Here is a 16561-nt window from a genome sequence, read left to right on the forward strand (position 1 = left end):
AAGTGGTGCTGTGGCTCAAGTGGTAGAGCGCTAGCCTTGAGCTGAAGAGCTGAGGGACAGTGCCCAGGCCCAGAGTTCAGGCCCCACAACTGGACCCCCCCCAAAAAAATAACCTATAAACAATTTGGAATTATTTAATTTATGGTATACTTAGAAATATAGTAGCATTTAAATTTTCTTTTCTTTTCTTTTCTTTTTTGGTCAGTTGTGGGGCTTGACCTCAGGGCCTGGGCACTGTCCCTGAGCTCTTTCACTCAAGGCTAGCACTCCACCACTTTAAGCCACAGCTTCACTTCTAATTTTCTGGTGGTTAATTGGAGACCAGAATCTCATGGACTTTCTTGCCCAGGCTGGCTTTAAATTACAATCCTCAGATCTCAGCCTCCTGAGTAGCTAGGATAACAGGCATGAGCAACTAGCACTTAGCCTAAAAATTCTCTTTATAGAGTATTTTAAATTATGTTAAAGCCTGGCATGGTGATGTCTGCTTGTAATCCCAACACTTGGGAAGCTAAAGCAAGATGTCAAGTTCGAGGCCAGCCTAGGCTGTTACAGAGAAAAGTCTTTCCTCAACTACTCTCCTGTTCCCCAAAACTACAGAAACTCCTATAAGAAGTTAAATGACAAAATTCAAAATTATATCCATGTAGGGGCTGGGAAGGTGGCTCAGTGGTGGAGTGCTTGCCTTACATGCATGAGGCCCTGGGTTCGATTCCTCAGCACCACATAAGCAGAAAAAGCCGGAAGTGGGGCTGCCGCTCAAGTGGTAGAGTGCTAGCCTTCAGCTGAAGACCTGAGGGACAGTGCCCAGGCCCAGCTTTCAGGCCCCACAACCGACCAAAAAAAAAAAATTATATCCATGTAGTATTAACACTGAAAAGCATTATAGCCGGGCACTGGTGGTACATGCTTGTAATCCCATCTACTCAGGAGGCTGAGATGTGAGGATCACAGTTCAAAGCCAGCTGGGGCAGGAAAGTCTGTGAGACTCTTATCTCTAATAAACCACTAGAAAACCGGAAGTGGCGCTGTGGCTCAAGTGGTAGAGCACTCACCTTGAGCTTAAGAGCTGAGGGACAGCGCCCAGACCCAAAGTTCAAGCCCCACAATCGACCAAAAAAAAAAAAAAAGAGGGGCTGGGAAGGTGGCTCAGTGGTAGAGTGCTTGCCTTGCATGCATGAGGCCCTGGGTTGGATTCCTCAGCTCCACATAAGCAGAAAAAGCTGGAAGTGGTGCTGTGGCTCAAGTGTAGAGCACTAGCCTTGAGCTGAAGAGCTGAGGGACAGTGCCCAGGCCCAGAGTTCAGGCACCATGACTGGCAAAAAAAAAAAAGAAAGAAAGAAAGAAAAGAAAAGCAAGAAAGAAAGAAAGAAAAGCATTATAATATACACATAAAACTTCCATTAACCTGCTTGTTTATGCTTATCACAAGAAAACAACTAGCTGGATTTGGAAGGTTTTATGTGGGTTGGTCTGACCTAAAATGCAGGTTTTAGGGTACAAAATAATTTTTCTGACTGCTATAGAATTAGCCAATAAGCCATGCACCGGTGGCTCATACCTGTAATGCTAGCTACTCAGGAGGCTGAGATCTGAGGATCGCAGTTCAAAGTCAGCCAGGCAGAAAAGTCCATGAGAATCTTACCTCCAATAAAAAGTCAGAAGTGGTACTGTGGCTTAAAGTGGTAGAGCACTAGCCTTGAGTACAAAGAGGCTCAGGGACAGCACCCAGGCACCCAGAGCCCAGTTCAAGACCCACAACTGGCAAAAAAAAAAAAAAAAAAAGGAAGGGGGCCCTACAAGGAAACATCCTAAAATGCTGGCAGTGGCTTTCTAAGTAGAGTTATCCTACACCTGCATTAATATGGTAGTCACTGGACATATGAAGCTGTTTACATTTAATTACATTTTAAATTCTTTCCTTTGATTATACTAGTTACATTTCAGGGTCTCAGCAACAATAGCAAGTAGCTAGCAAATTGGACAATAAAGATCTATAACACTTCCATCACAATATAAAGTTATTTGGGACATAGCTATTCTAGACATACATTTTTCTGGAAGGTTTTTTTTTTGTTTGTTTTTTGGCGTGGGGAGGAGGAAGTTGTTATTGTTGTTGTTGAAACTTGAACTCAGAGCTTGGGCCCTGTCCCTTAGTTTCTCCATTCAAGGCTGGTGCTCTACTACTTGAGCCCAGCTTCATTTCTGGCTTTTTGCTATTTAATTGGAGATAAGAGCATCGGGGACAGTCTTTTAAATTATGATTCTTTAGATCTCAGCCTCCTGAGTAGCTAGGATTACAGATGTGAGCCACTGGCACCCAGCTTAGACTTACATTTTTTTTTTCTTCAGGCTTTTCCTAAATTTATTACAATATTCATTGTAGTGGATTTCTCTTATAAATAAAAAATAAACATGACCAAAAAAAAAAGAAAGAAAATGAGGTTAACAGAAGAAATATTCACACTAGGGGTACAAAGGCCACATTCTCTAGAGAGATCTTTGGGGGAAATAATATGGGGAAAAGCAAGCATCACAGGCACTCAGGGAAGAACAGGAAAGGCCAAAAAGACATGGGAATAATAGACATTCCAAGAAAAAAAAAAGGACACAGAAATTCCAATAGCAGGGTTGAGGAAGGAGGTAATTAGAGCAAGAAATCACACATTCTTGTCTCTCCCCACTCACCAACCATTACAGCTGCTGACCGCTGAGCTGGCTCAAAAGGACATTTCCCCCGGCCACTCTCAAGTCTTTCAACCTGCTGGAAACTGGACACATCCTACAGACCAGAAGGGGCAGTTGATTTAGGGGTTATGGGGAAGGAGCATGGTGAGAAGTATATAGATAATCAGATGAAGGAAAACTCACTTTCCACTCATCGCCCATCCCCCTACCATCCCCTTATCATTCAGTCACCTACTTTTGATACCCCCCACCCACTTCTCTTTTCCAGCTCTGCTATCCCTTTCTCATAAGCTTATTCCTTTTTCCTCAATCACCCTAATACCTATCATGCACATTCTCTGAAAGAACATGTAGGGTGGCCCTAGAAAACACTAAGAGATGAAATATAGATCTTTCCTCTGTAATTCTGCTGAATTGTAGTTTGTAACTAGCTACAGAATGTACTATGTGACAAAGAGGACTAGGGAGAAAGCAGTCTCCTGAGGACTGGAGTCCTTTAGAAGGACAAAGAAAAGTGCAGGTCACTAGTGACCAGCTGGAAGCCCCCTGGGGCCTCCTTGTAGACCAACCCCAAGGATGAAAGACATGAGCAAAGATATCCATCCAAGAGAGAAGAGACTCTGCAAGGTCGGTGAAGAATGCCTGAAGCTCAAATGAGAATATAAGTTTAATAGGTAAGTATCTTTCTCTTCCAGAGGCTCTAGAGGGGTGGAGTGACCTGAGTGGGAGGAGAAATATGTAAGAATTCCACTAGAACTATCCAGAAGATACTATAGTCTAGCATCTATCACAAAGAGGCCTCAAGGTATTATCTAAAAATAGAAATCAAGGATGATTTCTGCTTAAGATTGAGAGGATCGGGAGATGGGAAGGGATGGGAAGGAGAAACAAAGGAGGAGGCAACAATACTTGATAAGCAATGTACTCATTGCTCATGTAATTGTAACCCCTCTGTATGGTATTTTTACAATAAAAAAAAAAGATTGAGAGGATCTAGGTTCTAGCCACTAGTCTATGACCAGTTGGAAATCAAAGATATGGTATGGAAATGCCAGACATGCTATCTCTAGCTCAAAAATTGGAATAGACATATTACTTTAATGAGAGGTGGATAAGAAACATAGATTCATATCCTCTGAGCTTAAGTATACTATTTGCTCAGTTATTTTACTGAGACACTCTTTTTTGTTGTTGTTGTTGGTCGTGGGGGTTGAACTCTGGGCCTGGGCGCTGTCCCTCAGCTCTTCAGCTCAAGGCAAGCGCTCTACCACTTGAGCTACAGCGCCACTTCCAGTTTTCTGGTGGTTTATTGGAGATAGGAGTCTCACGGGCTGGCTTTGAACCTCGATCCTCAGATCTCAGCCTCCTGAGTAGCTAGGATTACAGGCATGAGCCACCAGCGCCCTGCCAACTGAGACACTCTTAAAGACGGTCATTAAAATTAGATGTAATCTCACCAAAAAAGGACACAGGGTCAAAAGAGCCTCCTGGAATTGAATATCTCACAGGGCATAAGAATTCTAATTACATGACTGTGGGAGCAATCCTACCGGATGAGAAAGATGATGATTTGATTATTACAGTAGCAAGGGAGTTGGACACTCTGAAAACCCAGTTAATAGTTGCTGTGGTCGCCTTTCTTCTTATCCTTATCTATGGCAATAACCTCTTGGGGGTGGGGAACCTTTCATCTTTATTTTTCCAAGGTCCATTTGGATATTTATAACATCATTCAGAAGCCATACAAAATTATCAATATAAGCAGATGGGCCAGGCATAGGCAACCAACAAGAGCTTACAAGAAGCCCAGTGTCTGTCTCAACACATACCTAATGATTAGTCTTATATAGCCCGAGGGGCTGGATGTTCCCCACCCTGCATGCTGTCTAGCAATTTATTCCCCCCACTGACTAGATCATAGCCTTTTGAACAAAACTGAACAAATGAACAAAAGTGAGCAAATGAACAAAAGGCTCACTATTGCGTAGAGTATAAAATTCTAACCCAAATGACTTACTTTCCACTACTTTTCAAAAAGACCTTCATTCTGCCCCAACTCAATCACAAATTACATTTTCCCATCTCTATGCTGAAAACTGCTCCCTTGTCTTTCACCGAACACGACAAAGCCATGCCTTTTCTAAGTTCATTCTCTTCACTCTTGATGCGCCATTTGACCTTTCTGACTCACTATCTCAAAATGGTCTTCTATTCATTGTCTCTTGAAACTCCATCTTCCTTGTAGTCTCCCCCTATCTCCTTCTTCTCCTTTCTAGCCCTAATATTTGTATCTTATCTATCCATCATCCTATTTCAAATATCTTATTCGTTCTTATATATCCAGCCCTTCTATAAATCATTACCTAAACTCTCTGAGTCTGTTGTCTTCTGCTATATAGCTACATTTTTATTCAACAGCTGGAATTTTTCACAGAGACCGATTATCTACCTGTCCCTTAAAATTCCACATGCCAACTCCCCCCCCCCACCAAAGGTATTACTGTGTCATTTTGCCTCCTGACCTTCAAAAGAGTGAACTTCCCATTCATTACATGTGATTACTGTGGGATCAAAATGACCTTGAAGTGGGGTCTGTAAGTGGCAAGACTTTGCCACTATATTCTCTCTGTGTGTTGAGATTTTTCATTGAATTATGATCATGTTGGTGTGTTAGTTGGCAGTCTCTCAGAATAAGTTGTGGTGAAGAAAAGTCCCTCAAGCTCGAAGTCAGATCAGAAGGCTCTCACTGAACACTGAGGCTGGAAATGGTCCTAGGTCAAGAAAAATAGAATGCATACAAGACCTCTCTCAGATAATAAAGAAAAAGGAAAAGAAAGGTGGTCTCTGGCTTAAATCAAACAGCCATAAAATGTAAGGGCAGACAAACCTAGGCTGAAATTTTGGCTCTGCCTCTGTCTCTGCCTCTGCTGGCTACATAATCTTAAACAATGTTATCTAATTACTCTCTCTCTCTCTTTTTTTTTTTTTTGTCATGGGGTTTGAATTCTGGGCTTGGGCACAGCCCTGCATTCTTCAGCTCAAGGCGAGCGCTCTACTGCTTGAGCTACAGCACCACTTCCAGTTTTCTAGTGGTTTATTAGAGGTAAGAGTCTCACAGACTTTCCTGCCCAGGCTGGCTTTGAACCATGATCCTCAGATCTTAGCCTCCTGAGTAGCTAGGATTACAGGCGTGAGTCACTAGCACCCGGCTTCTAATTTCTCTTAACTTCCGTTTTCTTACTTATAAAATAGGAACAAATAATATTTAAATTATCATGATGTAAATGATAACAACTAAATTTAATCATGAATATAAAATACCTAGTATTAAGAGTGCCACAAACGATATTCCAGCTGAATGGTCATTAATTGTTGTGATCATGGTGGTAGCTAGAAGCCTAACGTTTTTCTGTAATTCCCTCAACAAATTAAATGAAAACATTTTCTTCCAATGTCTCACAAGCTGACACTAAAAAGTAGGACTCCATTGTTGCAGCTGGTAAATCCAGTGCTTGAATTTCCTTTTCTGTAAGAATCTCCACATTTTACTCCGAACAAGCTATACTGTCTGCAGAGCCAAATAAAACAGGTAAGGACAGAAAAGAACATCCAAAAATCTATAAGCAGGCTCTGAATGTAGCTTGAAGAGCCAACATGGCCAACTTTTTTCTCCTAAAAAAAGAGCTTTGGCCCAAGAATGGTCCTTCATTTTATGAGCCTGCAAGATAGGAAAATCCAGAGAAGCTTAACTAGCAGGTATATAGGACACAGAACCTCTTCACTGCAGATGTCCCTCAAGAATGGATAGGGATCTAATGAATAGGTCCAAAATGTTTTCTGTCCAGAAGCACTATCTAACTACCACTAGGTCCCATATCAGTGGACTAAGGAAGGAGATAAAGCCCTAGGAAACTAAGTAGGAATATTCACATTAAAGTCATGGTTCTGATATTCAAATCTAACTGAATCCTTACACCTATGAAGCCTGGATAAATATCACCATTAGCTTGGTGATAACAGGGAAACTAGTCCCTCAACATTACCTTATGGGATATACCTATTTTCAATACTGCCCTGAACTGGGAAACTTCCTAGGAGCCATTCAAATTCTTGTAAGGAGTTCCTCACCCACATTATGGAAAGATTTAACATGAGTACACCTAACCCTAAGGCAGCCTGGAGAGATTGACTGAAGTAATTCAGTGTATACAATTAGAGAATCTTAAATTAAAGATAGGAAGATGGTCTGTAACAAAGAGACATTTGGAGATCCACACTACTAGATCCAGGTAGATGGCTGGCTTACTGCAGTTTGCAAAGGGGTCCAATCTATAGCTAAGGATTAGAATCAATAGGAGAATTGTCATCAGGTGCTGATGGCTCACACCTGTAATATTAGCTGCTTAGGAGGCTGGGATCTGAGGATAACAGTTCAAAATCAGCCTGGCCAGGAAAGTACATGAGACTCTTACCTCTAATTAAGCACCAAAAAGGCCAGAAATGGAGATAAGTAGTAGAGCACTAGCCTTGAGCAATAAAGCTCAAGGATAGTGCCCAGGCACTTGGTTAAAACCCCAGGACTGGCACAAAATGAGGGGGAGGAACTGTCATTCCACTGAACACAGCATGGGAGAAGATTTTTTTGCTCATCCCAGAGCCTAATGACAAATGTGTGCTGCCAGAGGACAATAATTGATGGGGAAAGCTGAAACTTCAAAAAAGGTCATCATCCCCGGGATTACATGGCAATGACTAGAATAGATGTTATTAGGGGAATAAACATCTCCCAAGACTATCTGGGTTTGAGAGTAGTGAAGCCTTGCCTTCAGCAGCAACAACAGCATTTTTTTTAATCTAGAGGAAAATATCATTGACAGGATATCCACCCTGAAAACAAGATCCAGAGCGTGGAGCAGCAATTATCACATTAGTGGGTAGTGACATCAGAAGCCATGAGAGCACAAAGTCACAGCCTATACAGAATGAGGTTAGCAGAGGAGGTAAGGAAAGATGGTAAGATGGTCACATGCTATAAGGAGGAAGAATCAGGCACGGACCCAGACTGTCTGGCCAAAGCATTCACAGGGTAATACAATTTTCTGTCTCTCTTGGATTTGTCCTCTCCTCAACCCAACCAGCATACCTAACTTCCTTTTACCACCCTACTACAATAGGCTCTATACTCTACATATCTCACCTTCTATAGTACCCTCACCATTCTACTCTCCACTGGGGCAGGCAAAGGCTCTTCCTTATGACAACATCCCCTAACCCCAATGCTTATCATGCACAATGGTTGTCTTAACCATGCCCAACATGGTAACTCACAGAAAACCCTTCCATCCTCCTACCCACCACCCCCCAATTAATTCACACTGATGCAGGTCCCCTCTCCCCCTCCTCCTACCCTCTGTCACTCACAATAACCCCGCACTTCGGATCAAAAGCGAAGGTGCCACAAGTGAAGAGGTGAGAGGCATTGGCAATGGCGAGAATCTGGACAAAATTGTGACATTCATCCTGGAGGTTAAAGATGATTAGAATCAGAACCAGCAGGTAGGTACAAGGAAAGGCAAGGTAGGGTCAAGACAGTTAGAGGCAGCTCTGGGATCAAGTATGATGGGTGATAAGCATGGTGTTAAGAATCCCTACCTGGGCTCATTGGATAGGAGCATTACAGGGTACCAAGTCCCAGCTGGGGCAAGGGCTCAATTGGCATTTGGGACAGGGTCCAGGTTCACACCTACCTCTTTCTTGCCTTTCTTCATACAGTCCTGTCTGTGTGACTCAGGTACCATCCAGCCAATCTGGGAGGGGAAAAAAAGGAAACATGGAAGTTTTACCCAGATTCCTTCTACCAAAATTCCCCTGAAGTCAGGGGAAATAAGACAATTTCACAACCGCCAGCAAGCTGTGAATTTCTGAGATAGCTCTAGAGCACTGTTTTTCTAACTAGAAGCTCCCATTCACTAATGAATAATGAAATCAATTGTGTAATCACAAATGTTTTTTAATGAACTAGAATATATCAGAGTGTATTCCATACAGGAAAAGTCAATAGTATTTCAAGAAAAGTTTCTACTAGTACACACTTGTATACAGAATCTGAATAGACCTTTTACAAATGGGTGGTCAAAAACTTCGAAAGCTTGGGCCCTAGAGTATTAAAATTCTAATGATACCTTCTGCCAAGTGTCACTTGAAACTGGTCATTGTGGCCTCTTCCCCATCATCATGAACCTCTCTTCTCAGAGGCTCCCCAGTCAAGGCTCCCCCATCACAATCAGCTGACCCAAAGAAGGAGGTAATCTTCCCCTTCTACCATCATCATTGTTATATCTTTGGTTATTATGAAACTCCCCATCCACTGCCCATAAAACAATAGACCTAATCACATGCCATGGGGTTTAGGATCTGCCACACTCTCATTGCTCACCCTGCGGGGTCTCTCCCCTGAGAAAGGTAGGGATAAAGCGAAGATGGTGTCCCGGGCGCCAATGTAAAGTGTGTGGGAAGCAGGATCCACAAGAAGAACAGTGTAATTGTATATGTGAGGGACAGCAAATCGAGTGAGATAGGAATCCACCTCTGGCAGGAAGACAGGGAGAAAAGGAGAAAATATTATCAGTCATCACTTCATAAAGGTTGGGTCTACCAGCCAAGCTTCTTTTTTTGGCCAAAAATTGGCTAGAAGGGCCAATTTTTGTGCGTTTTCTTCCAAATGCTACTTATGTGGCAACCATTAGGGGGAAAAAGCAGAGCTTTAATGGGTCAACAATATATACATCCCCAGAGATAGAGAGAAAGCCAGAATATTTAGTGCAAAACCCAGGCAATTACACCTTTTCTATAAAAACAGAATGTTTTTTAATAACAGCATAAATATTAAATCTATAATTTCTTTTTTTGGGGGGGCCAGTCCTGGGCCTTGAACTCGACCTGGGCACTGTCCCTAAGCTCCTGTTGCTCAAGGCTAGTACTCTACCACTTGAGCTACAGCACCAGTTCCAGCTTTTTCTGTGATTAATTGGAGATAAGGGTTTCATGGGCTTTCCTGCATAGGGTGGCTTCAAACCACCATCTTCAGATCTCAGCCCCCTGCATAACTAGAATTACAGGTGTGAGCCAACAGCACCCAGCAAGCCTGTAATTTCTATTCATAGCAATGTGGTACATAATTTGAAAATATCTTTAATTTATTTTTTAAGCACTGCTTAATAATAACTTCTTTTTATATAGGTCGTTTCACTGCTTTTTGCTGTTCTTTACTTGGTTTTGTTTGCTGGGGTTGATTTTGCTTTGTTTTGTTTATAAAATACGGTTAGGCTAGCCTAGGACTTTTTTTTTTCCAGTTGTGGGGTTGGAATTCTAGGTCTGGGCACTATCCCTCAGCTTTTCAGCTCAAAGCTCTACCACTTGAACCACAGCTCTACTTCCAACTTTTTGCTGGTTCATTGGAGCTAAAGATTCTCACAGACTTTTCTGCCCAGGTTTGCTTTGAACCATGATCCTCAGATCTCAGCCTCCTGAGTAGCTAGGATTACAGGCATGAGCCACCAGAACCCGGCTGGCCTAGGACTTTTGATCCTCCTGCCTCAGCCTCCAGACTAAAATTACAGGCATTCTGCACTATGCCCAGCAATGTTCAATATGCCCAGCAATGTTCCATTCATTTACCAATACAATAAAGTCTACCTCTTCTCTTACCCAACACCCTCAACCTCCCTCGCTCTATACATATACATACATACACACACACACACACACACACACACACACAAACACACACACACCCCTCATTCCTTTTAAATATAAAGGGTATATAGTGGAAAGAGTTTTTATGTTCCAGAATTTGACCAGTCTGTGTTTAAATGTGGTTCTTCTACTTACCAGCTATGAGATTTTGCCTAAGTCATTCCCCTCTCTGTACATTACCTTCCTCATCTGTAAACACTGCCACTCAGGGTTGTTGGGAGAATTAAGTGAAATAACATACATGAAAGCACCTGACATCATATGTTTCACAAATGATCCCTTTCTTCCTTCCATTTTTCCAAAAATCTTAAGTCACAGATCAGCATTCAAAATATGTCTATTTAAAGATATAGCAAATAATTTGGCATTAATTCACTGTCTCTGGGGACCATACCCATGCAACCAATGCAATTCTGCTTTATTTCTTCTGCTCAGATACCCAGCCAGCCATCAGTCCATTTATGTAAGCCCCACCTACCCCAATCTACCATATCCACACTCAACTCTGTGCTGCTACACCCTTCCATCTCTCTCATGATTAGAGAAGCCCTGGATTGCCCAAACTCCTTTCATATTTCCATCACAGCTTTACCTAGTTATCTAGATCTCTCTAAATTCCTGGACATTAACTCAGCCTGGCAACCTTAACTTACTTTGTGGCTATTTTCCCAGCACAAATTGAAACCCCAGGCTCTGACCACAGCTTTGCCTTTTGGATTCACAGCATCCCTAAATGTCACTGGCTCTAAATTATTACCTAGTTGTGCGTTTTTGCCAACAAGTGTTCTCTTGCCTTCACTGTTGCTGTCTATCACGGGGTTTACACTCAGTACCCACCAAGAAGAAAACAAGGTCATGGCACACTCATATCCACATCAGCAAAGGGTCTAAAGGGTGAATGGCTACTTTTAACCTTTTGACATTTCCTGGCATCTTCCACATCTTTTCAAAAATCATTACAGCTGAACTTCTAATCAACTCATTGAATGGGCTGTCAGCATGCAATGTCCAGAGTGGGCAGAGGGAGCAAGAACTAGTGAGGAAGTTAAAGGGTAGTAGTGAATCTGAGAATGGGCAGATGGAAGCAAGTGCCTGAACTATGAAGGAACTGGGAAATGGACAAGGAAGGTTAGGTCTGTGGGCAAGGTAACAGGGTTGGATAAGAGGTTGAAGGCTTGAACTGACCATAGATGACAGAAATTCTGGGTTCTAGGGAACCCAGGTGGGCAGAATAAGAAATAAATAAAAAATAAAAATGAGAGGTTTAGAAGTAAAAATGGGCTTTAGTGAATTCCTGGATATGTACAGAGGTGTAGGGAAATGAGGCAGAAAGGACTTGGAAATAGACAATCTAGAAAGCCCCCATGCCTTTCCTGGGCTTCCAAATCCGAAGGATCTGAAGGCTCTGAAAATCAGGTGCTGCAGAAGCAATCTGGGTGTGCCGTGGATGCTGAGGATCGAGGCCCAGGGTGAGGATGGAATAAAGCAGCACGGAGTAGGGGGTCTCCTCCGGGTCCCGGCGGGGCGTGGGCACCGCAGCACACCCAGCGCGCTGCACAGAGGACCCCCGGGTTAGGAAGGTAGCGGCGGGCGGAACCTGGACCTGGCGCGAATCGCTGAGGGCGAGGGCTGCCAACCTTACCGGAGCTGGGAAGCGAGGTCCTGGGCACCGAGCGGGGTACGTGGCCGGACACCGGGCCTCTCAGCACCGCTGCAAGCAGCAGCAGCGGGAAGGGCCAGACCCGAGGCGGCCCGGGGCCCGGGCGGGGCCGCGCGTGACGGGCCAGCATCTTTGGCTCCGCCTGGCTGCCGGGTGGGGCGCGTCCAGCCACCTCGGCCCTGGGCCCAGGCGCCGCTGGCTACAACCCCACTCACATCCCCACGGTGGCGGCTCGGCCTGCAAAGGCTGGATGAAACCACCCAGGCTCCGCCCCCTAAAGAAAGGACCACTATGGACTAGCTTCTTCCCCTAGCCAATCGGGATTGAGGAGAGGCGGGACGAGAGAGAGGCCTGACCCATGCGGAGGCGGAGCTACATCCAGGTGTAGGGAGACATTTCTGCCCCGGAAGTGGGCGGCAAGAGAAGGGCAGGGAATTTGCTCTGCCCTCAAACTCAAATGTCTGTACCTATATTAGTAGAGAAAAGAGGTATCTCCATTAGTGGATAAATGAGTACACACCAAATTTCTCAGAAACATTATGCCAGGCGAGCTATGTCAGAAACAGGTGGACTGGACACGCTAGTGTTGTTCCACAAGGTCAGAATTTATTGAGTAACAAGAAATTCCCAAGCTATGTCAATTTTGTTGGCTTTAATACGAGAAATACTACGAATTTCACCTGGTAGCAATTGGCAATCACAGGGTCTCTCAGTCCAATCTTAACTAATATGTTATTAATGTATAACAACATATGTGTTTGTTACAGAAGGGCTAAGAAAGGAAGAAAGAGGATGCAGAGTTCAGAGAGCTATGGGAGAGGCACAGGCAGAGAGCTGATAGGAAGGCAAGGAAAAGTCCCTGTAGGAAATCATACAAGTTTGGCACTTAATGTACAGTTGACAAATGCAGAGCAGTTGAGTGTCATCAGTTCTAAGTGAGTTTTGTGCCATGGGTAGGAGAAACTGGAGTCTCCAACATGGGGAGCTGGAGGATGAGAACAGAGACAGGTTCTTCACAGTGGCAATTTTCTCTGTTTTTCCTTTTTTTTTTTTTTTTGTCAGTCATGGGGCTTGAACTTTGGGCCTGAACGCTGTCTCTCAGCTCTTCAGCTCAAGGCTAGCGCTCTACCACTTGAGCCACTGCAAGTGGCCATTTTCTTCACTGTGGCTTATGCTGATAGCATTAATGTACCTGTCACATACTCACTTAAGGAGAATGCTTTTGGTGTGATAGAGCTTGTGTGTCTGGTGTTTATGATATAACTTGATATATTTACAGGTAAAATTATTTGTTGACACAAATAAATGATCAGTTTGTGCCTCATGGTATGCTGGCAGATGGTGGTTGCTCACTCTTATAAGCAAAATGTAGTGTCATTCCATCTTGGCACTTATACTTAAAATTGAATGACTTAGTTCAAAACTATTGCTTAATAAAATGGAGCATTAGACAGGCACAAGTAACTCATGCCTGTAATCATAGCTACTCAAGAGGCTGAGATCTAAGGATTGTATTTCAAAGTCATCCAGAGCAGCAAAGTCCTTAAGACTTTCCAATTAACTACTAAAAAGCCAGAGTGGTGCTGTGGTTCAAATAATAGAGTCTAGCCTTAAACGAAAAAAGCTAAGGGTCAGTTCCCAAGTCCTGAGTTCAAGCTCCAGTGCTGTCTCACACAGTGTGTGTGTGTGTGTGTGTGTGTGTGTGTGCGCGCGCGCACCTTTACTGTGACATATAACAAAGTCTTCTGTCTGAGAGTGTTTTTTCTTACTAGCACAACATCTGGTTTGTTTATCTATTTGAGCTGGAGTATTGCTTGTAGCCCAGTCTGGCCTTGAACTCAGGATCCTCCTGCCTCCACATTCTGCGTTATGGTATTAAAAGTCTGCACCATTATACCTAGCTCAGAATTAGGTTTTGAGTTTTTGGGGAGTTTTGTTTGTTTACTAGCTTGCTTGGTGTTTTCCAGTCCTAGAGCATTTTGAATTATGGGCCTACACACTGTCCCCCAACTGTCCCTGAGGCTAGTGCTCAACTACTTGAGCTACAGCTCCACTTCCAACTTTTTTTCCCACTTTAATAGGAGATAACTGTGTGTGTGTGTGTGTGTGTGTGTGTGTGTGTGTGTGAAGAAAAAAATCAAGGGAAGAAATGATTTTCTTGTTTTTATCAATATGTTTTAAGAACAGAAGGACCAAACACCATTCTTAATTTTTTAAGATTGACATCTTGAAATTCAGATGAAGCCAGCTAATTTCAGATTTTTATATATTCACTGCTTAAGAACAGTTATGTAAAAACAGCTTTCTTTTAATAGTACTTATTTTCCTTCTATTATGAACTATTTTGTGCTTAGAAAAATATAAAGGAGGGTCTGGAAATGTGGCCTAGTGGTAGAGTGCTTGCCTAACATACATGAAGCCCTGGGTTCAATTTCTCAGTACCACATAAACAGAAAAAGCCAGAATTGGCACTGTGGCTCAAGTGGTAGAGTGCTAGCTTTGAGCAAAAGAAACTCAAGGACAGTGCCCAGGCCCTGAATTCAAGCCCCAGGACAGGGAAGAGAGGGAGGGAGGGAGAAAAAGAGAGAGGGAGAGAGAGAGAGGGGGAAGAGAGGGAGAGAGGAAGGAAGGAAAGAAGGACAGAAGGAAGGAAAAGACATATATTACTGTATAACTTAATAGAACACTTATAAATACTGTTGAGTGTGATGGTGTGCATCTGTAATCCTTGTGCAGGAGGATCATGAGTTCTAGGCCAGCCTAGGAAACATAGGGAGACCCTGTCTCCACAACAACAAAATACCACTCATGTTCTCAGTCTCCTTTCCCAAACTTATCTTTTTACTTCTCCTGTATTGAACTATCTACTCTTTAGTAATATTTTGAATTTTGTATAGATGAAATAGTATGATTTATTCTTTTGAAAACTGAGTTTTTCACTATTTTAGATTTTTTAGCTATATAGGGGTGTATATAGTTTTAGCTTATCACTATGAAGTATTCTAGTATCTATTCTGTGGATAAGGTAATGCTGTGCTATTATGAACAGTAATAAGATATAATACCTATAAGTATAAGGTATAATACATAGTTTTAGTATGGATTACAGGAAGCAATGCCCATAAAATGCTTAGGAGAATGTGTTACATACACTCAATAACTGGAAACTACTATTATATTCTAGCAAGAATTGATAGAGCTATCATATGAATTTATAGGATGATGAAAAGTTCCCTTGAAAACTAGTCTTCAGTGACATAGTTTACTATTTGGCTTATCTCAATTTTGGGGGTTCGGTCTATTCAGGTTTAAATTCATGGCCTTGTGCTTGCTTATCTTGCTTGTTTGGCTGGAGATCTACCACTTGAACCATGGTTCCAGCCCTGAATTTTGCTGATTATTTACTTTTACTGTTTTTGATTATTATCATTATCTTTAAATAGTTGTACAAAAGGGTTTTACTTTAATATGTCTACTTATATATACAATTTATCACCCCTTCCATTATTCTCCCTCCTCCTACCATCTTGCTAGTTATTTTGAATTGGTATGGTTATTTAGAAACAGCCTATAATTTCTTAAATAAAATCCAACACCTAGAGAGTTATTGATGAAGTGAGTTAAAGCTTTGGGGATGGAATGAATTCATTTTGCATGTAAGAAAAACTGAATTCTGGGGGCCAGGGGAAGAATGCTATGGCCTAAATGCTTATTTTCTCCAAAATTCATATGCTAAAGTCTAATCCCCCCAAATTATGAAATTTGGAGATGGTAGCTTTACAAGGTGATTGGGTCACGAAGGTGGGTCCCTTATGAGACTCCAGAGAGCTATCTAGTCCCTTCCACATGTAGGGACATGGAGAAAAGGCATCATCTGTGAACCAGAGAACCAGGCCCTCCCCAGACAGAAAATCTGCCAGTGTTTTGATCAGCAACTTAAGATTCAGAGCTGTAATACACTTTTGCTCATTAGAACAGTACAAACATATTGAGACAGTCATCGTATCTTAGTCTGTTGTAGTATATAACAGCCCTTTATTTCTTCCCTATTTTTCATGACTTTGGCGGTCTTGAGAAGTATTTGTTAGATATTTTGTAGGTAATACCTACATTCAGGTTTTCTTGTGATTATACTGGGGTTTCAGATTTGAGGAAAGAAACCACAAAGATGAGTGTCACTCTTCCGTCATATAGGAAATATGATATGATATCTACAAGTCATCCTTAGTGATATCAGACTTAGCTAATAGGATAGTGTTTGCCAGTTTTCTCCTCTGTGAAGTTGCTGGGAAAACAGACCGTGATGTAAGTCTGACTCTAAGAAGAAAATGAAGGAAGAATCCTTGACAGTGGAGGTACAGCAAAGTTGCTGAGGAATTACAGAGTCAGAGCACCCATCTTTGTGTCTCCCTGGTACAGATCTGCCATTGTCTCCCTACCATACTCAGTCACTGGTTG

The 16561-nt window shown here is 42.5% G+C and overlaps 1 protein-coding gene across 2 annotated transcripts in view; it reads right to left on the reverse strand.

Annotated features, from left to right (window-relative positions):
- Positions 1-12312, reverse strand: part of Sema4f (sema domain, immunoglobulin domain (Ig), transmembrane domain (TM) and short cytoplasmic domain, (semaphorin) 4F) — a 30157-nt gene extending 17845 nt beyond the window's left edge. The window contains exons 1-5 of one of the 2 annotated variants that reach the window (XM_013034596.1): positions 12086-12312; positions 9125-9276; positions 8436-8495; positions 8110-8208; positions 2689-2782 (exon numbers count right to left, since the gene is read on the reverse strand). In XM_013034596.1, coding sequence (XP_012890050.1) covers positions 2689-2782; positions 8110-8208; positions 8436-8495; positions 9125-9276; positions 12086-12233 — 553 coding nt within the window. In that variant the 5' untranslated portion in view covers positions 12234-12312. The remainder of the gene's footprint in view (positions 1-2688; positions 2783-8109; positions 8209-8435; positions 8496-9124; positions 9277-12085) is intronic. The other variant, XM_013034597.1, reaches the window with a different exon arrangement.
- Positions 12313-16561: the final 4249 nt, after the last annotated feature.

This window comes from Dipodomys ordii, unplaced genomic scaffold (genome assembly GCF_000151885.1).
Source record: "Dipodomys ordii isolate 6190 unplaced genomic scaffold, Dord_2.0 Scaffold192, whole genome shotgun sequence".
NCBI classification, from domain to species: Eukaryota; Metazoa; Chordata; class Mammalia; order Rodentia; family Heteromyidae; genus Dipodomys; species Dipodomys ordii.